Here is a 27,812-nt window from a genome sequence, read left to right on the forward strand (position 1 = left end):
GACTTGTATTGGTATCGGATATCGGTATCGGCGATATCCGATATTTTTCGGATATCGGCCGATACCATCCGATACCGATACTTTCAAATATCGGACAGTATCGCTCAACACTAGTCACCAATCTAACCCAAGAAGAGGTGCGAAACCGGCTAAATAAGATTAAAATAGATAAATCTCCGGGTCCGGATGGCATACACCCACGAGTACTAAGAGAACTAAGTAATGTAATAGATAAACCATTATTTCTTATTTTTAGGGACTCTATGGTGACGGGGTCTGTTCCGCAGGACTGGCGCATAGCAAATGTGGTGCCAATATACAAAAAGGGCTCTAAAAGTGAACCTGGAAATTATAGGCCAGTAAGTCTAACCTCTATTGTTGGTAAAATATTTGAAGGGTTTCTGAGGGATGTTATTCTGGATTATCTCAATGAGAATAACTGTTTAACTCCATATCAGCATGGGTTTATGAGAAATCGCTCCTGTCAAACCAATCTAATCAGTTTTTATGAAGAGGTAAGCTATAGGCTGGACCACAGTGAGTTATTGGACGTGGTATATCTCGATTTTTTAGTTGGACCATCATTTATTTTTCAACAGGATAATGACCCCAAACATACCTCCAGGCTGTGTAAGGGCTATTTGATCAAGAAGGAGAGTGATGGGGTGCTATGCCAGATGACCTGGCCTCCAGTCACCAGACCTGAACCCAATCGAGATATTTTGGGGTGAGCTGGACCGCAGAGTGAAGGCAAAAGGGCCAACAAGTGCTAAGCATCTCTGGGAACTCCTTCAAGATTGTTGGAAGACCATTCCCGGTGACTACCTCTTGAAGCTCATCAAGAGAATGCCAAGAGTGTGCAAAGCAGTCATCAAAGCAAAAGGTGGCTACTTTGAAGAACCTAGAATATAAGACATAATTTCAGTTGTTTCACACTTTTTTGTTAAGTATATAATTACACATGTGTTAATTCATAGTTTTGATGCCTTCAGTGTGAATGTACAATTTTCATAGTCATGAAAATACAGAAAAATCTTAAAATCTTTAAAAGAGAAGGTGTGTCCAAACTTTTGGTCTGTACTGTATATATATATATATATATATACTTAGTATCAAAGCAAATTACAAATCCAGAAATATTCGAATATGAAAAATCTATTTTGAGCTTCAGCCAGATGAAATGCTGCTTTAAAATCATTTTTGCATTATTTTTCCTTGTTTAATTCTGTTGCAGTCAGAGCCATGGGACCGGATACAGAGAAGCCTATGGGGAGATCTAATGGACCGATTCAATTTCCAAAGGATGACGCCACTTAAGCATTAGGACTACAGCACAGGGAAGGAGAGAGAGAGGGAATGTAGAGAGAGAGGAGAGAATGTGTGAGACAGAACCTGACACAGCTAGCAGAAGGAGATGAAGGAATAATAATCCTCTGATCTTTTCCATTAGATTCAATAATTCCATCTTTTGGAGATGGGTTGCATAAGATTTTATGTGTTGTTTTTTGGGGTGGATGGGGGAGAAAAGCCAGAGACGCTGGTTGAGAAATTGGCCATTAATTTTTCTATAAGACAGATGCAGAGAACAGGACATTTCCTACCAGGAGATAGGATTGTACAATGAGAGGGAGAAACAGAGACTCCACACATCCAGAATGCAGACTGACAAAGCCCTGCAGACTCCACCTCTCTCCACCCCCTTAACTCATTCACAAGATAACTGAGAATATCCGCATTCACAAAACAGAGTGTCACAGATCAGCACCACCTCATACAATCATCCAGTGCTGAGCAGAGATGTCCACCAGGAGGGAGCCAAGAAGACGTCTCTAGTGCCGTCTCGTGAAAAAAAACCCCTATATATGTATTGACGTGCAGATGTTTGCAGAAGACACCCTATAAACCAAAGCCATAGCTGAGGATTTAAGCGAAAGACTCGTTGATGCGGCTCCAATCCTTGAAGTGTGCACTGTTAGGCTTTGCCAACATTTGCCTCTAGCATTTCTGTTGCCATCCGCATAAAATGTGCATGTCGGTGCGAATGCTGGCGCTGCGTTTTGGAGACACACCTTCGTTTCGATAGACCAAGATCAAGGAGGAGTATTCATTCAGACTTTTCCAATAACTAGGATGCATACAAAGGGAAAGACGGAGAATCAGTAACTACCTGGATCTGGGTGGGGACTATATATACTCAAACCATCATGGACCTAAAGTCTCACATAGGTAAGTTGACGATAGAATACATACTATTTATTTCTTTTCAATATTGGATACATTTTTTAAAAATTTAATTAAAAAAAAATTGTGGTGGGGAATACGTAATGTCTTCTCCATCTCAGGAAATAAAAATAATTATTGATTTAAGGGAATGCAGTAGACATTAATTTTTTCCTGAAGAAGGACGTCTTAAAAACACATTATTCATTCTGAGCATTGTGAAGATCATAGGGGAAAAAATGCTGCATTGTATAGATTTGATATTTCTTTACGGCAACAAAAAAATAAAAATTGTGAATGTTAGGAAGGTTGGTGAATTTTTATTCATTGATTTTAGGACTGAAGTTGAATAAAAAGAGCAGACAAGTAACAGTTCTACTTAGTATTTTTCTCCAAATTATTTAGACTCGATAACATTTTACTTGGCCGCTGTCTACATTCTAATGTGGGAGGGGTAAGGGGAGAAAAAAAATGCCCAATCATCATCATCATAGCAGATAAAACAGGCGAAAGAGGAAAATAAATAAGAAAATAAATAAAAATAAGGTAAGTATGCAATAGAAAATAATTAATTATATTTTTTTTATCTCAAACCGCCCCACCAGATTAGATATTAATTTGCCATATAACTACATAGTATGGGGTCCGATAGTCAGTGTGTATTCAGAATGGAGGCATTTTGCAATTCTATGAAAAGCAGCATAAAGGATGGCTTATGTCGATGTATATAGAATGCCATCTTGCAGATCACTATAACATTCATAGGTAAAATACAAATAGAAAATGTATATTACAATCAATGGAATGGAAGAATTATCAACACCAAGATTACAGATGATGGAGTATTCTAAGATCAAATAAATATTCATATTTTAAAATTTTAAAAATACGGTAGATCTTTTTAATTTAGATCCAGCCTCAAACCCCATATGAATAAGAAGGGAGTTGTCAGGTGAAAATAGTAGAGTCTGGAGTGCAGTAGAAGAAAGTGCTTCTTTAGAAATGTCCAGGTTCTAGTAACCTTGGCTAAAGATATATCATGGCAAACCGTCATGTTTCTCGCCATTTACGTCACTCACAATATAAAATGTCCTGTTTATGTTGAATAATCGGTGCTTCTTATGGAAAAGTGTGGACTTTGCTCTGATCTTTAGGATTATAATCTAGCCAGTAGCTGGGTGTTGGTCATCAGGATCTTCTCAAGGACGATCGTCTCTGATGTTCTATTTCTTAAAATATTTTTTGTTTGTTAGAGATATTTTTATATATCTCAGAAAAGGGCCGCAATCGAATGGTTTACGGCTTATGACGACACCTTGGCTTCATTACGTCAAGGTGTCCTGAATATGTCTATGCAGATGGCTTGGGCCCATGAACCTGTCTCGAGTCTAAGAGCCTATGACCAAGCCTTAGGCCTATGATTGTGAACCTACCCTCGGAAGGGGTAATCAAAGGCATCATATTATTTGCTCCTAGAATAAATAATAAAATGTAGCATTTGCCGTCCATCACTAATACAAGGTTTCTGTGTCTACATCCCTACAGATAAATTGATTATTACGATTTTAAAACTTAGAGTTGGCACAACCTTGTTTCTTCCTATTCATTTCTAATATATGAGTAGAGCCTGGAATTAACAATTACCCTACATATCTTGTGTCGTGTTCTTTCTAGAGAATGAATTACAAAATAGTTTGAGTTCTAATCATTGTACTGGGACAGACAAGACATTATCGGATTTGGATTTTCTTTCACGTGGTCATTTGTTTTTATTTGGAACCCAATCATTATGTAATTTTTGTATAAATTTTTGCTGACAAATCCATGCTCACCATTGCAGATACCCCTATATTCACCTTCCGATACCTTCAGAATTATGATGTTACATGCCATTGGAAAGTTGGATGGAGAATGGATTGCTATCTCTGGACATTGGAGGTTGACAATTTTTCATTTTGGATTTAGGATATCCACTCTTGAAGCAACGATGGACTAAATAATTGAGTTGCCCTTCCCACAATGGTGTAAATACCAATACCATTCTATTAGAATTTTTCTATGATACAGATCCATATCATAACATCATATCCAAGTCACTAATCATCATCAAGTCACAATGCAGATAACATCCTATGTCCAAGCCCAATATTGCAGATGGTAACCTTCCAATCTCTACAAAACAAATATGTGAATATAAAGCAATAGGACTATTATATTCTTCATGAATAGGCTATTCAATCCTGTGTTATCCCATGACCATGAATGCTTGTTATCAATCTTTAGCCCTTGTCCTTTCCTGGAGGGCAACACTCTTCACATGATGATGGAATCCAGTCTATTGCCGGTTTTCCGGACTGGGGATATTACATATTAATGGCATATCTACTGTCCCATGGTAAGGTCTATATCTAAATATGGTGCAACCATTGCTGTCTTCTATAATTGTCATAGAGTGCTTGGTGTAGATCTGTTTCTTTATTGAGGAGGAGGAGATCAAACTTGAAGTTTCCCCAACACACTGAACCAATTAATATCTTCATTCAGGGACATTTTAGCAAGTCTGTAGTACTAGTTGCCATATTAGATTATGGCAACTACTTTACACTGATATGATTGTGGTGTCAAAAGTGTGCTGTCTTACTGAAATATGCAAAAAAAAAGCCTCTTCAAAGATGAGGAGGACAGGATCTCTAATGCCACCTATTGGAGGTAGCATTCCTAAAAGTCAATATTGACCCCTTTAAGAGCCTTGCCATGTGACGTGGCATAAAAGCCAAACCAGAATCTTAATTTGTAGACACAATATTTCAGACTATTGCTCTTTGTCAGTGCAAAGTATAAGATCAGATTTGACTAGGTGAGACGCTTAAGACTGGGATCTAAGGGCCTTGTCATATGACGTAGGATAAAAGCAAAACCAGAATCTTAATTTGCAGACACAGTGTTTTGGGGTATTGCCCCTCATCAGGGCAAAGTATGAGATCTGTTTTGGCTAGGTGAGAGGCTTAAGACTGGCATCTAAGGGCCTTGCCATATGACTTAGGGACAAGAGGCCAAATCAGAAAGTTAATTTGCAGACGTGTTTCAAAGGGTTTGTTCCCCCATCAGTGGAAATCAGAAGAGCATTTCATGGCTTCTAAGTCTCCGTATGCCACCACTCCCCACAAGGAGAAACTTTATCTCTTTTTGCTGCAAAACAATGTACCCAATGTCGGCCGTGCTTATGAAGGGTCTTTCATGATGTCATACAACTCTTCAATGGCATAATTTGGGTTCAAGAGCATTAATGTTTTTAATGTTACGTGCCTAGACCATTGTACCTGAACTTGGATTTTCATGGAGCCTCAGGAGGTTCCTTAGAACCAGATGAATGTTTCCTCTAGAGGCAGCAACAGCAAGATATCACCATTATAGTAGAGACAGAGTAGGCATTGGGGTTGCCCAGAATGGAGACATTTTTATCAGGTATTCCTAAGAAGGTCAAGCCTTCCCAGATGCAGCATTCCCATAGGCGCGCGAGATGTATGGTGCAATGTTGAAACCCAGTTGTCTTGTGGTCAGTGACGTCATGCAAACCTTCCAGCCAACGTGTGGGCAAGCCATTGTAATTGTGTGAGGCAATGGATTCTGCATACGCAAACACACAATTACTCAACACTTCAAGCTACTCTTCGTGCATGAGATGCTGGATTTAATGGTGAAAGGTCAGGCGAGTTATTGGATTAATTAATAATTAGGTAAAAGGAAACTGGTAGAGCAGTCATTGGAAAAAAATACCCTTATATCTCAATGAATCCAATCCAATGTACTTGTGTACTTCCCTACCTTTGCTCTTGGCTCAACATATCATCTTCAAATCTGGACATATCTGTTGAAATAGGATGTAACAATAGAAGGGAGATGAGTATCTGTGACCTTCTTAACGTTCCCCCGCTGCGTTTTTGGTGTATTTCTACGTGCATTTTTGCCGAGGAAAAACAACTCAGTGTTTTAAAGTAGCAGCAAAGTGAAGAAGATTTCTGAACTCTCATGCACACACAGTTTATTGTTTCTTTGAAGATTTTAGCCATCAAAGTGTTTTTTGTTTTTTTCAAATCTACAGCATGTCGATTTTTCTTTGTGCCATTTTTGACTCATTCAATTGAATGGGAAAAATGCGCATGTAGAAACGCATAAAAAACGTGCAGAATTTACACAGTGTTTTTCCTGCCAAAAGTCAACAGTATTTTGCTGCATTAAAATTTTCAGTGTGCATGTTGACCATTTGCAGCAGATTTTTTTGCAGCAAAAAAGCACAGTGTTGGCAGGAAAATCATGGTTTTTTTTAAAGCTTTTTTGCATGTTTTTCATGTGTTTTAAATGCGTTTTTTTCCATTCATTTGAATGGGTGAAAAACGCTGAAAAAACGCTGAAAGAATGGACCTGCTGCAGATTTGAATAAATAAATACGATACGATAAAAACGCTATAAAACTGCAAAAAATAGCATACAATATGCATCCCATCATTTAGAATGAATTCTGCAATTTTTGTGCACATGATGCGTTTTTTTCCGTGAAAAAAACGCAACACGGTAAAAAACGCAGCATGTTCATTAATTTTGCGTTTTTTTTGCGTTTTTCCCACTATAAAATGCATTGGGAAATGTCCGGAAAAAAATGCATCAAAAACGCACCAAAAATGCAGAAAAAACGCATGCAGATTTCTTGCAGAAAATTTCAGGTTTTTCTCAGGAATTTTCTGCAAGAAATCCTGAACATCTGCACATAGCCTTAGGGTATGTTTCCACGTTCAGGAAACGCTGCGTTTTTTACGCTGTGTTGAGCCGCAGCGTCAAAAACGCAGCATCCAGATGTTACAGCATAGTGGAGGGGATTTAATGAAATCCCATCTCCACTATGCAGGAAAAAACGCATGCGACAGACCCACGGAAACGGACAAGCGGCGCGTCTTTTAAGAACGCAGCATGTCCTTACAGTGCAGAAAGAATGCAAGGACAAAGCAGGTGACCTGCCAGTGACCTCAGGTGCAGATGTGGTCAGGATTTTACCTGCATAAAATCCTGACCAAATCCTGAAGCAATCCTGAACGTGCACACATACCCTAATAGTGTATTTATCCTATTAAGCCAATCTGCAAAATAAAGCAACCTCATAGGATCTTAAGCCACCATGAAAATAAATACATAGGTAAATTCTGCATTTAGTTCATGACCTGTTTTGTTATGTAACATTTAAGTAATATTTTGCACATGTACACATTAAAGGGAATGTTGTTTTTAGGAGAATGCCCCCTTGCTGTGATGGCCATACTCTATCATAGATGTAGGTAACATAGTAGTAACATAGTAACATAGTTAGTAAGGCCGAAAAAAGACATTTGTCCATCCAGTTCAGCCTATATTCCATCATAATAAATCCCCAGAACTACGTCCTTCTACAGAACCTAATAATTGTATGATACAATATTGTTCTGCTCCAGGAAGACATCCAGGCCTCTCTTGAACCCCTCGACTGAGTTCGCCATCACCACCTCCTCAGGCAAGCAATTCCAGATTCTCACTGCCCTAACAGTAAAGAATCCTCTTCTATGTTGGTGGAAACCTTCTATCCTCCAGACGCAAAGAATGCCCCCTTGTGCCCGTCACCTTCCTTGGTATAAACAGATCCTCAGTGAGATATTTGTATTGTCCCCTTATATACTTACTAGCTATTGAACCCATTCTACGCCCGGGTGGCGAGCATTTATATTGGTATATGGTCTCCATCCTGTCATGTGCTGCTCCCATCCTGCGTCCCCATCCTGTCATGTGCTGCTCCTATCCTGCGCCCCCGTTCTGTCATGTGCTGCTCCCATCCATATGCCCCATACGCTGCTCCTTAAAGGTTTATGGCCCCCATAAGATGCTCCATAGTGTATGCCCCCGTACACTGCTCCATTATGGTTTATGGCCCCATAAGATGCTCCATTGTATATGCCCCCGTACACTGCTCCATTATGGTTGATGGCCCCATAAGATGCTCCGTTGTATTATATGCCCCCGTACACTGCTCCATTACAGTTTATGGCCCCATAAGATGCTCCATTGTATATGCCCCGTATGCTGCTGCAATATATATAAAAAAAATACCATACTCACCTATGGTCGCTGGGCGCCGAGTGCTGGGGGGCCTGAGCAGGCGGGGACACCGGTGCGCTGTGGGGGTCAGGTGCCGGTATCGCCGCCAGCTCAGGCCCCCCAGCACTTGCTATAGTCATCTGGCCCCGTTCCACCGCTGCGCGCCGCCATCTTCCCGGTCCTCTGGCTGTGACTGGTCAGTCAGAGGGCGGCGCCGGCGCGCATTAAGCGCGTCATCGCGCCCTTTGAACTGAAGGTCACAGGCCGAGGACCGGGAAGATGGCAGTGGAACGGGGCCAGGTGAATATAGCTCATACTTACCCTCCTGGCGGTCCCTGCTTCTCAGTTGGAGATCGCGGTGTGCGTTCAGTGTTTACGCATACCGCGGATCTCCTGGGAGCGTCACTCTGTGAGGCCCAGACTGCGCCGGCGCTTGCGCTTGCGCAGTCTATAAAGGCTTCGGACAGAGTGACGCTCCCAGCGTTATATTATAGATACATGGTTATTAGATCGCCCCTCAGTCGTCTTCTTTCTAGACTAAATAATCCTAATTTCGCTAATCTATCTGGGTATTGTAGTTCTCCCATCCCCTTTATTAATTTTGTTGCCCTCGAGTCCTTTGTACTCTTTCTAGTTCCATCATATCCTTCCTGAGCACTGGTGCCCAGGTGGATGACCATGTGACCAGAATTGTCAATCTTCATCCTCCACACTGCATCCAGGAAATTGGCTCAATGGAGGATGCAGCATGAGCTTTCTGGTTTTCCTAAAAGGGCCAATCCTTTTATTGACTTATACAGTCGGTGGGTATAGTTAATTACAAGGTTATCACACCAGGATCAGACTGGGACACCAGAGTGTGACACCAGCTGACATAGCAAGGCGCGGGACCAGACTACCATATAACTACTGGGCTACCACCCACATATATGACATGAGCAGTCCTGCAGCTATAGCCATATCAGGGCACTGCGGGATTTCTTTCCTATACGCTGCATTCCAATATTGACTGTGGAAAAGCGATGCAATGATTAAGGCTCTGGTGGAGCCGAAACGTCTGTATATATCGCTTCCTCCTTTATATTTATATTTTTGACTAAAATAAATGTTTATAAGCAATTAACACGATCTCATTAGAGTGTGCCGTGAAACTATACTGTATTTACTAGTACTTGGGATCATTTGATCCATTACACCAGCACCTCGCAATCCTGACCGAGTGCACGTTAACTTTATTTCCTTAAAGTTGGCAGCAACATTTTAAACAGTAACTACATTTTATACATCACTATATTAGGGGATTTTCCTTCATTCCAGTAAACAAAATTGCGTGTAAGTGGCTTCCAAGCTGTAGCTTTTACCCAGTCTTTTTGTCTGGCTTCAGTTGCATTGATATCAGAACGTACTCATATGGAGTACAGATGATCGCAGTGAAAGGATCACCGTGTCACTAACTCTGGGGATAAGCTGCTGCAGAAGATAGTTCCGATGAGCACAACACTCAGAGGAGGACACAAGCGCTGACCCATCACTGCCATCATTTGTACTTGAAATTAGTGTCTTCCGATATCAATGCAGCTGAAGGCAGCCAAATAGACTGGGGAAAAGAAGGGGGTTTGGAAGTTACTTACATGCATTTTTTTTAGGAATGAAAGCAAATTCCCTAACAAAGTGATTTACAAAGTGTCATAACTTTCCACGCAGAACATAATTGTTATAAAAAAAACAACATAAAAAACAAACACAAGTTAAGATAGTCTTTAATGTTGTTTTTCATTTCAATTAAAAATCTAATAAAAAATCTAAAGTCAGCAGAGGTTGGGTATTTTATGACATTCTCTTTTTGTGCAAAGGGTGGGTACAGCCTACTAAAAAGTGTTAGATTGCAAATCTAGTATGTGCAAAAATAAAAGTACATGACCCAAGGATTATATACATAAACACGGAGTTGCACATCCAAATAAATGAAACCAAAATAGTATTGTAAATATATTAACAAGAAAGTAAGACAACACAAATTATAAACACCTAAAACACACAAACGTGTCAAATCCACCGACAAGGTGGTGGATAGAAAGGACAACCCAAGCCAAGCTCAAAATAAGGGTCAATATAAATTGTGTAGCGATATAAAAGGTACAAAACAGATGGACACAATAGTGCAAAACATTATGTACTGTATGAGTCAAAGAGCCAATAAAACACCACAGGATCTGACATATAAACAGTCAATAATACAGCACTAAATGCAAAAAAAGGGCAACAAACCCAAATACTTTGAGAGACCATGAAGTACAATTTGTCAAGTGCCCAAAATGTGTAGAAAACATGAGCCAATAATATGACATCTGAAACCAGATATGGGGTGAAATGGGGGGCCCTAAAATTCAATTTGTGCGAGCAATAAATCTATACATATATCTCAATCCTTGCGTGATTTTGTCAGCGGTCTCATTACAATTAATTTAAAAACCTTGTGAGTACAGCAGGCTGAGGTTGAGAATTTTAAGACATTAGCGCTGCCAAGCAAACTTATCCTTTCTATCCACTAATCACAACTTAAAGGGGTTATCCGGAGAAAACAAGTTATCATCTGTCCACAGGATAGGTGATAACTAGTGTTGAGCATTCCGATACCGCAAGTATCGGGTATCGGCCGATACTTGCGGTATCGGAATTCCGATACCGAGTTCCGATACTTTTGTGGTATCGGGAATCGGTATCGGATCCATAGTGATGTGTAAAATAAAGAATTAAAATAAAAAATATTGATATATTCACCTCTCCGGCGGCCCCTGGACATCACCGCTGGTAACCGGCAGGCTTCTTTGTTTAAAATGAGCGCGTTTAGGACATGAGAATGACGTCGCGGCTTCTGATTGGTCGCGTGCCGCTCATGTGACCGCCACGCGACCAATCACAAGCCGCGACGTCATTCTCAGGCACTAAACTCCTCATTCTAGGAATTTAGGACCTGCGAATGACGTCGCGGCTTCTGATTGGTCGCGTGGCGGTCACATGAGCGGCACGCGACTAATCAGAAGCCGCGACGTCATTCTCAGGTCCTAAACGCGCTCATTTTAAACAAAGAAGCCTGCCCGTTACCCGCGCTGATGTCCAGGGGCCGCCGGAGAGGTGAATATATCAATATTTTTTATTTTAATTCTTTATTTTACACATTAATATGGATCCCAGGGCCTGAAGGAGAGTTTCCTCTCCTTCAGACCCTGGGAACCATCAGGATACCTTCCGATACTTGGTGTCCCATTGACTTGTATTGGTATCGGATATCGGTATCGGCGATATCCGATACTTTTTGGGTATCGGCCGATACTATCCGATACCGATACTTTCACGTATCGGACGGTATCGCTCAACACTAGTGATAACTGGTTGATCGATGGTGGTCCAATCGCTAGAACCCACATTGAGCGGGACACTTTTCTCCCTGTTACAATGGATCAGTAGTTTGCATGCTCAGCCTGTGCTCCATTCATATCCTTGGGGTTGCTGAGAGGATAGTGAATATGACAGAATATGACAACATTGACAGCAGAAGAGGAAGACTTAGAATTTATTTAAATATACCCTTTACCTACCACATGGAAAATAGCTTTAGTTCTTAAAATTGGCCAAAAAAAGCCATATTGTTGGCCATAGAGACTTGACTTGTGTGGTAAGGTATGTAAGCAATGGCATACCTACCTTACAGATTGATTTAATGTCCATGGAGGAAAGGAGTTTAAAACATGTTGTTCTATTTTTCACCATGATTGGTGAACCTGCGCAGGACTCCCTCTCTACATTAGCAGATAAAGGTAAGAAAATCAGTCCTAGCCCCTCAGGTTCATTTTGTTCTGAAGGGAATGGATAGGAAAGTCAACAAGTCCCAGATTGTCATGTAATGAGGATGGCATTGTGATGTTAATCAGCATCAGGAGGGATGCCTACTACCAGATGTGAGTGAATTAATTCAATCCAAATCAAATTCATGTAAAATTTTAGCAAATTTGCTGGATCCGCGAATTTGAACAAATGAGCAATTTGATTTGCGCAAATGGCCAAAAAGTCAGAAAATTGATACAGCCAGAGAAATTTACATGACCGTGGGTGCGACTGGGCAGTCTTCCCTAAAATGCTTTACAACTACCATATAGTATAGCCCATCACATAGCAAAGCTTATCATAGCCTGTATGAAAGTCGAGGCAGGGAATGCAGAGTAGCAACCATTCTGGGGTGAATAGGTGTACTCTGAGGAAGTCAAAGATCACAGCTTAGCAATAGACAAAAACATACAATGCTATGTGTGACAGCACAGCTGTGAAGAACAGTTACCATCCCTTTACCCATAGCTATATGTTTGTTGGTCATTTTGATATTTTTAGGTATTTGTGTTAAAGAGCTTAATAGGTGTTCAATACAGTCCTAAGAGATCTCAGGCAGAGTGTTACACACAACTTTTCAAAGCAACTGGAGTACCTGCGATTTGCAGAAAATTTATTCCAAGTAAATACATTTTTTGGGAAACATTTGCAGAAGCCACCGAATTTCAATTTTAAAAGATTGGATCTTCTGTAGTGCCTTAAGCAAAGAGTTGCTAACAAAGAGTGTCTCCATCTGGCAGTCCTTGCTCTTTCTTGGCCATTTAGCTATATATTTGAATGGCCTTTTGTAAATTCCCCCATTTATAATCTAAGGGGTTTCTGAACCTGTTGATTTGCGGGTCAGCTTCAATAAAGGGGTTGTTAGAATGAAACAGCACCTTTAATACATAAATATTATAGTAAATTGTTAAAAACAATATAAACATTTTTTTACAGTCAAACCATATTCTTTTTTTTCATCTACAAAAATGTTCCTTAATTTGAGGAATACTAGTGTCGTATCATAAAAATCTGTCCATAGTGATTTTAGGTGATCGCTAATTGCTGATTTTGTGCATTTGTGCCATATAAGGTTTCATTTTAAAACATGGAGAAATATATCCCGGCCATTAAAATATTCTATAATGAAAGACAAGAATATTTGACTTATGCATTAGATGGCGTGGTGTAAATGGCATACAGTACAGTACAACACATCACTTACTCCACTTGTGTCTCCTGGAAGCCTCTCCGGGGAGTAATGCCTGGAAAAGCAATTAGAGCCACAGTAATAAGGAATAAAGTGGTTTTCTCCAAGCAGACTGCAGTATAGATAAGGTCATGTATTTCCCCTGTGATCGGACTTAAGTTAAAACTTTCACTGAGTGATTTTTAATACACATTATAATCAGGGTTTGTATTAAGGAAATATTATTGATATTTACCAGCCGCCATGAACGGCCTGTAAAAGATAATTTTTAATTCTTTGATATCCAAAATATCTTACTAGTTTGATTTCAAAATTTATTTTTTAAAAATTTGAATACTTTTTTCATTTTTTTGGTGTAAATGGGTGAAATATAACTCTTTAACAAAATCTGTACACTTGCCATCCTATTGGTATATGGAAATCACCACTGCTTAGCACGGTGGTGTAGGTTGCCAGCACCCGGGGAAAGGCAAGTTTTGTTCCGGTAATAACGTCCCTTTAGTGCCTCCTTCAATCAAACAATGTATAAAATCAATAAAATAATGACCTTTGAGTGCCTACTTAATACCTCTTAAGTAGAGATGAGCAAATTGTTTGAAATTTGAATTAAGCAGCTTTACCGAACTTTTCCCAAAAAATTTGATTTGCGCAAATAAGTTTTCTGCAAATTTCAATCCTGAAAAGCCTCTAATTACCTGGAAAAGCATATAACACACAAAGGTCTCCAAGTACTGTATTGTATTATGAGCTCTTTAATACAAACACAGCCTTATTAATATCCAAGTGACCCCAACCTGTCTGGCTAAGGGAAAAATGGTGACGAACAGCAGTATTCGGGTGGCATGTACAATACGGTTTTAGTATACATTATTTTTATTTTTATAACAAGCACACCTTGTGAACTAAATAGTTCTGATAACATTGATGTTGACGAGAAACATTTTTTTGTGTGTTAAAAAAAGATGATGGCTTGCCTAACTTACAATCCAGGAAGAACACTTTCTGTGACATACAAGACTTGGTTTCAAGATTTTTCTTTAGTAGTAAAAGTCAGAGTGAGGGGTGCCAAAATGCCCTCCTTGTTTCCAGTGCATGAAGAGTGAAGCAAATGTTGTTACTAAGGTGTTGCTACTGCTGTATATCACAGATGAATCAACTCACAGTCACACTGACTCTGCAGGTCCAGTACCTCCCTATATTACTTCAGTCTATGAATTATTATTCACGGACTGGGACTACCACTTCCATTTTCAATATACTTAAATGTTGTAGTAGTACACATCAATCGGATTTAAGCCCTTTTCTATTCCAATGTGGACTGAGCTCTGACTTCTTATCTTAGGCTATAAAATCCTAAAATGTCACTGTTTTCATCATTTATAGTGGTTGTGATAGTCATGCTTTATCGGTTGTCATGGAATAGCGGCAGGGAATTGTGGGAAAGACCATGTTGGTGTGCCTGGCGTCAACAGTCTGGTTCTTGTGAATTGAATTGCAAAGTGTTTAAATTTGCGGAAACCTGCAAATTTGATAAAATTTGACTTCCTCCGAAAGTAAAAATGCCACCTCTGTGTCACCCTTCACAAAAAAGCCAAAAAAACCCAAATCTTAGTCATTGATTCCTTTTTTCCCCTGCACACAGGGCGTCCAGATGTAATGCAATGTCATTGTGTCCCCTGAGCTAGGACGCTGATGTCTTCTAGGCCACAGGCTCTCTGCTCTTCGACAGTATCCAACTATATCGGTGTCATATTGTTGCTGACACTGTTCAAAGTGGCTCTCTCCCAGAGATCCAAGGTATTCATCTTGATATCCAGTGCACATGCACTGCCATGGATCTTCAGTATAAATAATTACTTTATTATTTTCCTTTTTTTTCTCTTTTCCAATTTTGTGCCCTTAAGAATTTTGCATTCAGGGCAAAGTTCACAGACCACCAATGCAAATGAAGTCTGTAATACTTTTTAAGGAAACATCACTTTAAAAGAGACCTATCACCAGTCTGTGATTGCCCTTTTTATTTAAGAAACCAATGGACAGCCACAGACTGATGATTTTACTAAATAGCACCTATTACTAAAAATGCAGCCTGGTGACCCTAAGGGACTTTCTAGCAAAAGTTGAGTCCGAACATCCAGGTTGTTGAATTTTGCTCTGCATGTCGGGATTCTATGTCACCCTTCATGGTGAAAGCAGAAGATTATTATTATGAGATCTAGCACCTTGAACTAAATCAATGCTGCCGAATCCTTTACTGAACAATTAGCGATCGGTAGCATCAATAGAACGGTTACTGATTGGTGAATGTGTTGTAAAGGAAATAGCAGTGTTGGTTTAGTTGAAATTGTGAGATCTCACTATAACAGTACGGAGGGGGGAGTCTTGGAGGGTTGTGGGATCCCACTCTGCATGCCGATTTACCAAAACCTGGAAGTTTGGACCCAACTTTTAGTAGAAATCCTTGTCCTTCAGGGGGCCTTTACGACATTTGGCAGCATTTTTGGTAATATTTGGTATTTAGTAAAATAACCAGTTTGTGGCTGCCCATTGTGTTCTCAAATGTATCCGTTAGTCACAAACTATTGATAGGTTCTTTTTATCTGGTTCGCCACCAATGATTCAAGCTATTTAAGATGGGTTACAGAGAGAGTCCCTTCCCTCTATCAAACATCACCCACCACTCATGTCACAATCACAGTATTATTTATTATGCTTTTCTCATATATAGCGCTATCATATTCCGCTGTGCTTTACATACATTATCATCGCTGTCTCCAAGGGGCTCCCAATCGACATTCCCTATAAATATGCCTTTGAAGTGTGGGAGCAAACTGGGGTGCCCAGAGGAAACCTACGCAAATACGGGGAGAACATACAAACTCTGCCGATAGGTTGCTATTGCAGCTGTCAGCTTCACATTGGCCCCTAGGTCTGCCATCTTAGTACACCTGCCAGAGGTATGGGATGCTAGCTATCATTATTATTATTTATTTATATAGCACCATTGAGTCCATGGTTCTGTAAATGAGAAGGGGTTACATACGAAATAGAAATATCAGTTTCATTGACAGGCTGGTACAGAGGGAAGAGGACCCTTCCTTTGTGGACTTACATTCAGGATGATGGGGAAGGAGACATTAGTTTGTAGTGGTTCCAGTCGTGTTGAGGTGGCAGCGTGGTTACTGCATGTTCTAAGCTTCATTGAAGAGATGAGTTTTCAGGTTCCATCTGAAGGATTAAATGTGGTGGCTAACCAGACATGTTGGAGTACAGAATTGCAGATGATGGGAGATATTTGAGAGAAGACTTGGATGTGATTGGGTGAGGAATGAATAATTGTGGAGGAGAGAAGGTGGTCTTGGGACAACTGGAGATTACGTTAGGGAAGATATTGGGAGATTAGTTCAGAGATGTATAGAGGAGTAAGGTTATGGATGGTTTGTAGGTCAGTGTTAGTAGTTTGAACTGGATACGCTGGGGAATTTGGAGCCAATGAAGGGATTTGAAAAGGGGAGAAGCAGGGGTGTAGCGAGGAGAGAGATGAATTACTCAGGCAGCAAACTTAAAGATGGACTGGAGAGGTGCAAGAGTGTTAGAAGGTAGGCCACAGAGGAGGATGAGGATGTTGCAGTAGTCAATACGAGAGATGATGAGCGCATGCACAGGCATTTTAGCAGCTTGAGGGTTGAGAAAAGGATAGATTCTGGAAAATATTTTGAGCTGCAGGTGACAGGAGGTAGCGAGAGCTTGGATGTGCTGCTTAAAAGACAGGGCAGCTTCAACGGTTACTCCAAAGCAGCGGATTTCTGGCGCAGGGGAAAGTGTGATGTCATTTGTTGTGATGGATAGGTCAGGCAGGGAAGATACGTGAGGTGAAGGAAAGATGGGTTCAGATTTGTCCACATTGAGCTTGAGGAAGCAAAAGGAGAAGAAGGAGGATATGGCTAATAGACACTCAGGAATTCTGAACAGCAGAGAGGTGATGTCTGGGACAGAGTGGTAGATCGGAGTGTCATCAGTGTACAGATAGCCATAGGACATTATGAGTTTTCCCAGGCCAAGATCAAGAAGAGAAGGGTCATAGTACAGAACCTTGAGGGACTCCAGCTGAGGGAGGACAGGATGAGGAGTTAGAATTGGAGTAGGAGATGCTAAATGCACAGTTGGAAAGGTATGATGAGATCCAGGATAGGGCAAGGTCTTTGACGCCAAAGGAATAAAGGATCAGTGGTCTACTGTGTCAAACGCAGAGGACGGGTCAAGAAACAGGAGTATAGTGAATTGTCTGTTTGCTTTGGCTGTAAATAAGTCATTTTGTAAGCGAATGGGGGCAGCGGTGGGGTCAATGGATGGCTTTTTGAGGATAGGTGTGATTGTGGCATGTTTGAAAGCAGAAGGGAAGGTGCCAGAAGTCAGTGATAAGTTGAAGACATAGTAACATAGTAACATAGTTAGTAAGGCCGAAAAAAGACATTTGTCCATCCAGTTCAGCCTATATTCCATCATAATAAATACCCAGATCTACGTCCTTCTACAGAACCTAATAATTGTATGATACAATATTGTTCTGCTCCAGGAAGACATCCAGGCCTCTCTTGAACCCCTCGACTGAGTTCGCCATCACCACCTCCTCAGGCAAGCAATTCCAGATTCTCACTGCCCTAACAGTAAAGAATCCTCTTCTATGTTGGTGGAAAAACCTTCTCTCCTCCAGACGCAAAGAATGCCCCCTTGTGCCCGTCACCTTCCTTGGTATAAACAGATCCTCAGCGAGATATTTGTATTGTCCCCTTATATACTTGTACATGGTTATTAGATCGCCCCTCAGTCGTCTTTTTTCTAGACTAAATAATCCTAATTTCGCTAATCTATCTGGGTATTGTAGTTCTCCCATCCCCTTTATTAATTTTGTTGCCCTCCTTTGTACTCTCTCTAGTTCCATTATATCCTTCCTGAGCACCGGTGCCCAAAACTGGACACAGTACTCCATGTGCGGTCTAACTAGGGATTTGTACAGAGGCAGTATAATGCTCTCATCATGTGTATCCAGACCTCTTTTAATGCACCCCATGATCCTGTTTGCCTTGGCAGCTGCTGCCTGGCACTGGCTGCTCCAGGTAAGTTTATCATTAACTAGGATCCCCAAGTCCTTCTCCCTGTCAGATTTACCCAGTGGTTTCCCGTTCAGTGTGTAATGGTGATATTGATTCCCTCTTCCCATGTGTATAACCTTACATTTATCATTGTTAAACCTCATCTGCCACCTTTCAGCCCAAGTTTCCAACTTATCCAGATCCATCTGTAGCAGAATACTATCTTCTCTTGTATTAACTGCTTTACATAGTTTTGTATCATCTGCAAATATCGATATTTTACTGTGTAAACCTTCTACCAGATCATTAATGAATATGTTGAAGAGAACAGGTCCCAATACTGACCCCTGCGGTACCCCACTGGTCACAGCGACCCAGTTAGAGACTATACCATTTATAACCACCCTCTGCTTTCTATCACTAAGCCAGTTACTAACCCATTTACACACATTTTCCCCCAGACCAAGCATTCTCATTTTGTGTACCAACCTCTTGTGCGGCACGGTATCAAACGCTTTGGAAAAATCGAGATATACCACGTCCAATGACTCACCGTGGTCCAGTCTATAGCTTACCTCTTCATAAAAACTGATTAGATTGGTTTGACAGGAGCGATTTCTCATAAACCCATGCTGATATGGAGTTAAACAGTTATTCTCATTGAGATAATCCAGAATAACATCCCTCAGAAACCCTTCAAATATTTTACCAACAATAGAGGTTAGACTTACTGGCCTATAATTTCCAGGTTCACTTTTAGAGCCCTTTTTGAATATTGGCACCACATTTGCTATGCGCCAATCCTGCGGAACAGACCCTGTCTCTATAGAGTCCCTAAAAATAAGAAATAATGGTTTATCTATTACATTACTTAGTTCTCTTAGTACTCGTGGGTGTATGCCATCCGGACCCGGAGATTTATCTATTTTAATCTTATTTAGCCGGTTTCGCATGGTTTTGGAATGGGATAAGTGTGGTAGTGAAATTGGGAAGGAGGTGGGATGGGATGGGGTCAAGTGCATACGCGATAAGGTGTGATTTGGAGAGGAGACAAGGGTTTATTTACATGACTGTATGGAGACCTTATTTTATGGTTTGTATTATGAACAAATTTCATGAACCATCAGGTCTCACCTGATCTAACATCATCATAGAGGCTTGTCAGGCTATATGTTCAGGCTAGGAGAACCCTGGTTGAGCCAGGAATTCTGAATATTGAGAAAAAAATGTTTTCCTTATGAAAAACTGCTTTTATCTTTAAAAAACTCCACACAATTGATAGTGCCACAACCATAATCAACCAAGCTATAACATTGCTACATTATTATTTATTCACACAGTGAACCTTGAGAAAAATAACAAATCCACACACAGCTCCCTCAGCCGGTAAATGAAAAAGTTCTTGACAGCACAAAAACAATATTTCTTTTAAAGGTGTTTGTATATAGTAAAAAAAAATAGAACAACCAGAAAACAGATACAAATCATACTGACCCACAGAAAAAGTTAAATTGTCATTCATTGTACACTTTTAACACAATAATAACAATAAAAGCAAACTTCATAAAGTTGCAGAATTGCTGTTCACCACTTTTTAAAAAAGCAAAGCTCATTTTCGTGAAGTCACGCTTCCTTGTTGGACTGAAAGTGTTTAAACCACACAATAAAATTGAAGTAACTAATGAAAGAGATCTTTTTGTGTGTGTGGCCTAAGATCTATACTAAGTACTGCTACAACCCCTGCCTTGGCCGATAAGAGGCGCCGCACTAACACTACTGTTACTGCTGGAAGTCTGAAGATTGTGGGTGTTTAGCTTTTAGATTTCTGAGACTAGTTCTCCCTTTCCTATACACCTGTTTTTCTGCAGTGAGCTGGTAGGTAATTAGCTCTCTGCTGGGAGCCACAGGCAGAGCTTCCTTCTATATAAACCCCAGAAGACAGTCTCTAGTTGCCAGTTATTGGTTAGTTATAGACTTGGTTTCTGACATCTTGCTCCCGTGTGATTTTGTGTAAAAGGAAAAAAAATGTGCAGCCAGCTCACTCGATACAGTTCTCAAAGTCCAGGAGCATGGAAATCTGTTCCAACCAAAGCGTGGATGTCTAAGTGAAAAAAAGAATTGCTTCCAGCCGTCGATAGAATACTTGTCTTTATTAGTTAATTTTAAAGCTTAGTTTCAAAAAAATCGCCATATATAGTAGCTACACGTTTCAGATGCACGCCAGCGTCCTTTATATGAGCTTCGATAAATGATGCTGGAGTGTGTCCGAAATGCGTAGCTGCTATACATGGCGATATTTTTGGAATCCATTTGTAACTAAAGGGGGAGTCACACATAACGATATCGTTGCAGCGCTTTTGGTGACGTAGCAACGATCCCGCTAATGATCTCGTTATGTGTGACAGCGACCAACGATCAGGCCCCTGCTGGGAGATCGTTGGTCGTTGGGGAATGATCAGGACCATTTCTTGGTTGCTGATCACCCGCTGTCATCGCTGGATCGGCGTGTGTGACGCCGATCCAGCGATGTGTTCACTTGTAACCAGGGTAAATATCGGGTTACTAAGCGCAGGGCCGCGCTCAGTAACCCGATATTTACCCTGGTTACCATTGTAAAAGTAAAAAAAAAGCAGTACATACTCACATTCTGATGTCTGTCACATCCCCCGGCGTCCACAGGATTAAAACTGCTTTAGGCAGTGTCAGCGCCAGCAGTAACAGCGGTGACGTCACCGCTGTGCTCTGCTTTACGGCCGGCGCTGACACAGTCAGTGCAGGGAAGCACTCGGCCGGAGCGTGTGCATTAGCAGCGCTCTTGCCGAAAGCAGTTTTAACCCTGTGGACGCCGGCGGGGGACGTGACAGACATCAGAATGTTAGTATGTAGTGTTTTTTTTTTTACTTTTACAATGGTAACCAGGGTAAATATCGGGTTACTAAGTGCGGCCCTGCACTTAGTAACCCGATGTTTACCCTGGTTACCCGGGTGCTGCAGGGGGACTTCGGCATCGTTGAAGACAGTTTCAACGATGCCGAAGTCATTCCCCTGATCGCTGGTCACTGGAGAGAGCTGTCTGTGTGACAGCTCCCCAGCGACCACACAATGACTTACCAACGATCACAGCCAGGTCGTATCGCTGGTCGTGATCATTGGTAAGTCGTTTAGTGTGACTAAAGCTTAAGATTTTACATTTCCTAATAAAGACAAGTATTTTATCAGGAACTGGAAGCAACCTTTTTTTCACTTCTGATTTTGTGTATCCTGTTGTCTGACCTTGGCTTGTATTTTTGACTACCCACTTGCCTCCTGACTTTGTCCTTGATATGACTTCCCCGTATTGACTCAACATGATGACTAGGGTTGAGCGACCTTTGCTTTTATAGGATTGGGTCGGGTTTCACAAAACCCGACTTTTTCAAAAGTCGGGTCGAGTGAAATCGGCCGATCCTATAAAAAAGTCGGGGTCGGGGTCGGCCGAAACGCGAAACCCAATGCAGTGCATTGGGTTTCCATGGTTCCCAGGGTCTGAAGGAGCGGAAACTCTCCTTCAGGCCCTGCGATCCATATTTTAGTGTAAAATAAAGAATTAAAATAAAAAATATCGCAATACTTACCCTCTGACGCGCCCTGGTACTAACCGGCAGCCTTTCTTCCTTAGAATCAGCCTTCCAAGACCTTGCGGTGACGTCGCGGCTTCTGATTGGTCGCGCGGCCGCCCATGTGACCGCCGCGCAACCAATCAGAAGCCGCGACGTCACCGCAAGGTCTTGGAAGGCTGATTCTAAGGAAGAAAGGCTGCCGGTTAGTACCAGGGCGCGTCAGAGGGTAAGTATTGCGATATTTTTTATTTTAATTCTTTATTTTACACTTAAATCTGAATTCCGATACCAATTCCCGATATCTTAAACATATCGGGAATCGGTATCGGAATTCCGATTCCAGATTCAAAAGATCGCCGACTTCATGGCCGACCCCACACTGGGGTCGGGTCGGGTTTCTTGAAACCCGACCTTGCCAAAAGTCGGCGACTTTTGAAATATTTCGACCCGTTTCGCTCAACCCTAATGATGACCCTTCTTGCTCTGATTTGCTGCTCGAGCCAGCAACCTTTCCATGGACCCTGTTGTAAGTCCAGATCCTTTTGCAGGGATTAAAGGGTGAAGGCCATGATTCCTCTGGAATCGGCCATGCAGAGTGGTTTGTGCCAAGTCTGTCTGAAGTAGCACTTTTTGAGCCTGTGGCCTCTGACAGATGAGACAAATATGTGGCCAGTCAACTAGGCTTGTTCAAATCCTGCCTGAGACTGAATACAGTGCAAAACAAGCCAACTTGATGATACTTACAGAAACTGGTAGTCAATGGTCAAGGGACTTATGTTTTTCCAATATATGAGGGTCCTGGAAGTTAGACTCCACCTATCATACATTTATGGCTAAACCTGTGAATGGGAAAACTGTCATAGTGTACTGCATTATTTAGCTATAGTTTGAAGCCATACATTAGTTTAGCTAATTATTTTATTTGTTTTTTAAGGCATTTATGATTTTGTGAAGGTGAACATGTCATAGTGTACTGCATTATTTAGCTATAGTTTGAATTAGAATTAATCCAGGCAAAAAAATAAGTGTATTTATTTTCTTCTTTTTCAGGATCTTCAGATGTACCTTGATGAACAATACAACATTAAACCATTAACATCCAAAGAGGGTCTTCTGATACGTAGCTACAAGAGATTTTTTCAAAGATCATGGAGAGTTCTACAGGGGACATCCAGCAGGTCCTTTCCATAGACCAAATCCGTTCCATCAGGGCCAACAACGATTATGTGGAACGACCTACTGTCTCATTCATGCAAACCTGGTCAAATCCTTCACTTTCCCAACATGCTGCAAAGCAAGAGTGGCCTAATGATCACCTGGTATCTTACAACCACCAAGATATTCATCGTAGCCAAAGTCATCAACACCAACCACAACATCTTACCCATGATTTAAGCCATTCAAGTACAATAAGCTCAGTGTCTCGAAGCACCACAGCTTCAGATCAAAGACTACTAACTGGGATAACTCCATCTCAATCAAGGAATTCCCTTATGAGGACACAACCCAAGGATGGAGACTTAAAGCAAGATCAATTTATAAAAGGATTAATGGAAAAGTCCGACAGATATATGGGCCACCTTTTTATCTGTGAAGAATGTGGGCGCTGCATATGTGACGAGTGTACGCAAGTTCGAAAACTTCCCTCTTGTTGGATTTGTGACCAGCGCTGCTTGTGCTCTGCCGAAAATGTATTAGATTATGGAACGTGCCTTTGTTGTATCAAAGGCCTCTTCTACCACTGTTCCTCTAACGATGAGGATGAAGAGGACAATTGTGCTGATAGTCCCTGTTCTTGCAACCAAGGCTCCTGTTGTGCTCGTTGGGCAGTCATGAGCTTCCTTTCTTTCTTCATGCCCTGTCTATGCTGCTATCCCCCTATGAAAGGCTGCCTGACCCTCTGCCAGAAGGGCTATGATAAAGTAAAAAGACCAGGCTGTCGTTGTGAAAATCACACCAACACTGTCTGCAGAAAAATATCCTCATCTAGTGGCACACCATTTCCAAGGCCTTTCGATAAACCGGTATGACCTGAAGAGGATAATTGTGGAATGAATCCTTCTACACTATTTCCTTGAATCCTTTCTGCGATCTTCTTCTCTGAAACACTTAGTGTCAGAGTCAGTGAAAGCCTTACCGAGACCCCACTTGCAATCGAGGAATGTAAAAACGTTTTAACTGAATGTAATCCTAAAAGAGAAAAAAAGAAGAACAAGAACTGTGCAACTCAAAAACTGAAAAATGCTATAAACCAGTTTTGGAGATACCTCTGCCACTTCATCAGATAATAAGATATAACATGGTTGTCCTGGTGGGAATTGACGATTTGCTACTTAAAAACTGTTACAAACAGACTAAAGTATTGACAGCTTAGTGAACTAATTGGGCCTATGGTGATATGTTCTTTGATCTTGTTGGCGGTGCCGAATAACTCAACTAGGAACTCAAGGTTGACTTTGAAAGCCTGTGATAAACATGAAAATGTGTGCACTTTATTATAGCAGACATAGCAATTGCAAGAAGAAATGTAATTTGTAGAACAGTATAGACATTAGGGATAAATTGTCAACATGAATCAAACAGGGAAAACGAAATGAATCTTCAGAAGATATCTGGTTGAAGTAGAATTAATGCCTGGTTATAAACCACACCTAGAACACCTACCATCCAAACTAGGGAGCTACATTTCTATTTTGTTTTATTTTGTTTGCTTTCTTTTGCTTTTTTTTTCCAATTCAAGAAGGAAGCTTTTAGCAAACATAACGACTAGGCAAAATGCATTTTATCATATATGATAATATGATGTAAACCAAAGAGATATATTTTGCATGGATTGGTTATGTTTCTTCACCACTCCTTATATTGATATAGTTGTTCATATGTGTTGCCATTTCTTCTCAGGTGGCATTTAAAGCTAAGATCGAAATCTCCATTGCATAGAAACCTTACTGGCAGTGTTTTGCAGGTCTTCTTCAGCAGTGGATTTATTTGCGTTTGACAACTTTAGATGGAAATTGATATTATATTGCATCAGTTTCCACAGAGTTGGGAATAAAAAAAAAATAATGATATACTGGTCCCTTTTAAAAGCTACAAATGAAAATACTAATTACCAGAATACCAACTTGTTCATGCTGAAGCCTCGTTCACTGTATATTGCACTTTTGCAAAAATTCCGCAAAAAACAAACAAACAAAAAGTATATATACATATAAAGGTGCTTGTATCTACTGATTGTTCCATGTATTTTGGAGTGTTACATGCAAATTTCTCAAAGTGACCAAGGTTTAAATAAAATATATAAATATATATCTATTGGAAAATCAGGGAGTCAGGAGCTAGGTAGCCAATAAATTCATAAGTATAACGACGACACCTACATTTTGCAAGATCTTTTCTATACATCTGACTTTTAGAAAAGAGTCTCAAGGAGTGCAATTATGATCTCATCATTCTCATGAAGACCTTCTTTTTTTCGCCCAAGCAGCCTTGAGTGGATTGGAATTCATAAGCTCACACCCACTGAAAAATAAAAATGAAATAACCCTACACAAGCCCATTGGCGTTCGTCCATTAAAGGCTGAAGAGTACAGTTTTGGTTCAGATTTGGTTTTCTACTTCAATGGTGCTCATCTCCCTAAGGTCAAACCGGCTGATTCTATGAAATATACAATTAAATGGTACCAGTAAAAAAAAAATCATAGTAACGAACAGATAAGTTAGCATTACTCCGACCATACTACATCGGTTAACGTCGATATCTGTTTGGCCAGTATGGTTGGCTACTTCTCTTATTTCCCATAGTTCATCTTACCTGCTGCTACACACAATGGAGGCATCCGTAATATTATCGATATTATTGGTATCATATATATTATTGATTTTCTCTTGATCCACCTGCAGTCTATTGAAATAAACATAGATCACCAATGTATATCTTGGTAATTTAAAGGGGTTTTCCACTCTTTTAGTTCAGTTAACCCATTACTTGCCAAATTAGAAATTTTCATTTTACGGATTTTTCCGAAAAGGGCTTCCCAATATTCAATTAAAAATGACAATGACATGATTTCCTATTTTGAAAACATTTATTTTACAAACACAACACAGAAAATTGGACCTAATTATAAAAATGGTAAAATCTTAGTTGCTAGAAGCAAAAGATTAGGCGTCCCAAAAAAAAGGACATTGGTAGATAATGGGTTAATGGAATGAAACCTTCCTTATAAAGTGTTAAACAAAAAAATCCCACCAGATACAGCCATTCGTACCTGTGCTGCCGATCTCCTCTGGATTGGAAGTGATGACCCCATGACTACAAGTGACCTGAAATCCAAAGCCACTGATTGGCTGGAGAGTCACATGAGTGGCCGTTGAGACGTCATTACTTCCTGTCTTGGAGTGGGGAACAGATCCTGGTGATAAGTATTGCTTTGTTTTTTTGTAAGGATGGCTTCTTTAAAAGGAAACCTGTCGCCAGGTTTTCTCGAAATAAATTATTGGCACCACCTTTAAGCCCTCTATTACAGCATTTTTGTACGGTATATATATCCCCAACCGCTCTTCAAGCAACAAAAAGAGTTTATTATAGTCACAGATGGTGCAGTTTGGTCATATGGGCGTCTCTGGTCTCGATTTAGTTTCTCCTCTCTTCTTACGATCATCGTCCTCCTTCATGGGGCTGGTGCGTCCGACGTCATCCACACAGTGTCCCCATCGTGCTCCTGTGCAGACGCACTTCTCCTTGCCCTGATGGCTGAGCAAAGCACTGCGTCGACCTTACCTATGGTTCATTGGCGCTCTTTAGCCATTTCTTGGGCGCTACAGTACTGTGCTCTGCTCTCGGTAAGTCCAAGAGAAGTACGCCTGCACAGAAGCATGATGAAGGGACACTGTGCGGATGACGTAGGACACATCATCCACATGAAGCAGGAAAGAAGGACGAAAAGAGGCGAAGGATCAAGACCAGAGACTCTCATCGGACCGGACTGCGCCGTCTGTGGGTATAATAAAAAGTCGTTTTTGTAATATGTAGAATGGATTGGAGACATACATAAAGCATATTAGAATGCTATAAAAGAGGGCATAAAGGTAGTGGCCATACTTTATATGGTGAAAATCTGGTTCATTTAAAACTTTCAAAAACAGAGGAAAACTCCTTTAATTTTGATGCAGTAAAACTGCAGGGTGGACCAAAACTTGTGTCTGTAACATGCATACTATACAGAGGTCATATAAAAGGATGAGACCGGAAGGTTGCTTTGTCATGATAGGTGACAAAACTTTTTTTTTTGCCTCAATGTTTGTAAGCTTTAAGGAAGAGCATTTACTCTACCTGCAAAAATCAGATACATGGGGCTTTCCACAGAAAGTCACACGAAGGTCATTCAATGATTCCAATATAACGAATAATTCGTAAGGAGAAAAGATGTATGTAAAATGTCTAAGAAAATATATATTTTTGATCTTTTTTTATAAACATGAAATATTAGCATTAAAATTATTTATGAGAATCAGTGTATGCTTTATTGAATAACTGGACCTTGTTAAAGTAGGTCTTGGTTGCATGCCTGGTACCCAAGTAATCAATTTGTTAAGCATGAAGGAGAAGCGATACAGATACGATATAGATTAAATAAATTTAAAAAAATGACAAAATTACTGGGAAGGCAATGTTATAACGTAAGCTCAACCAACCCCTACAAGATG

General features: G+C 40.6%; 1 protein-coding gene across 1 annotated transcript; it reads left to right on the forward strand.

Moving 5' to 3' along the window:
* Nucleotides 1-2,089: 2,089 nt before the first annotated feature.
* On the forward strand, nt 2,090-24,281 carry SPRY3 (sprouty RTK signaling antagonist 3). Its single transcript, XM_069746853.1, has 2 exons — nt 2,090-2,226; nt 23,154-24,281. Exon 2 carries the CDS (start codon nt 23,252-23,254, stop codon nt 24,131-24,133), a length of 882 nt encoding a protein of 293 aa, XP_069602954.1. The 5' UTR covers nt 2,090-2,226; nt 23,154-23,251; the 3' UTR covers nt 24,134-24,281.
* Nucleotides 24,282-27,812: the final 3,531 nt, after the last annotated feature.

The sequence above is a fragment of the Ranitomeya imitator genome, chromosome 2 (genome assembly GCF_032444005.1).
Source record: "Ranitomeya imitator isolate aRanImi1 chromosome 2, aRanImi1.pri, whole genome shotgun sequence".
Lineage (NCBI taxonomy): Eukaryota > Metazoa > Chordata > Amphibia > Anura > Dendrobatidae > Ranitomeya > Ranitomeya imitator.

Coding starts and splice junctions, on each gene's coding strand:
- SPRY3 (XM_069746853.1), top strand. CDS start 23,252: ATGGAGAGTTCTACAGGGGACATCCAGCAGGTCCTTTCCATAGACCAA.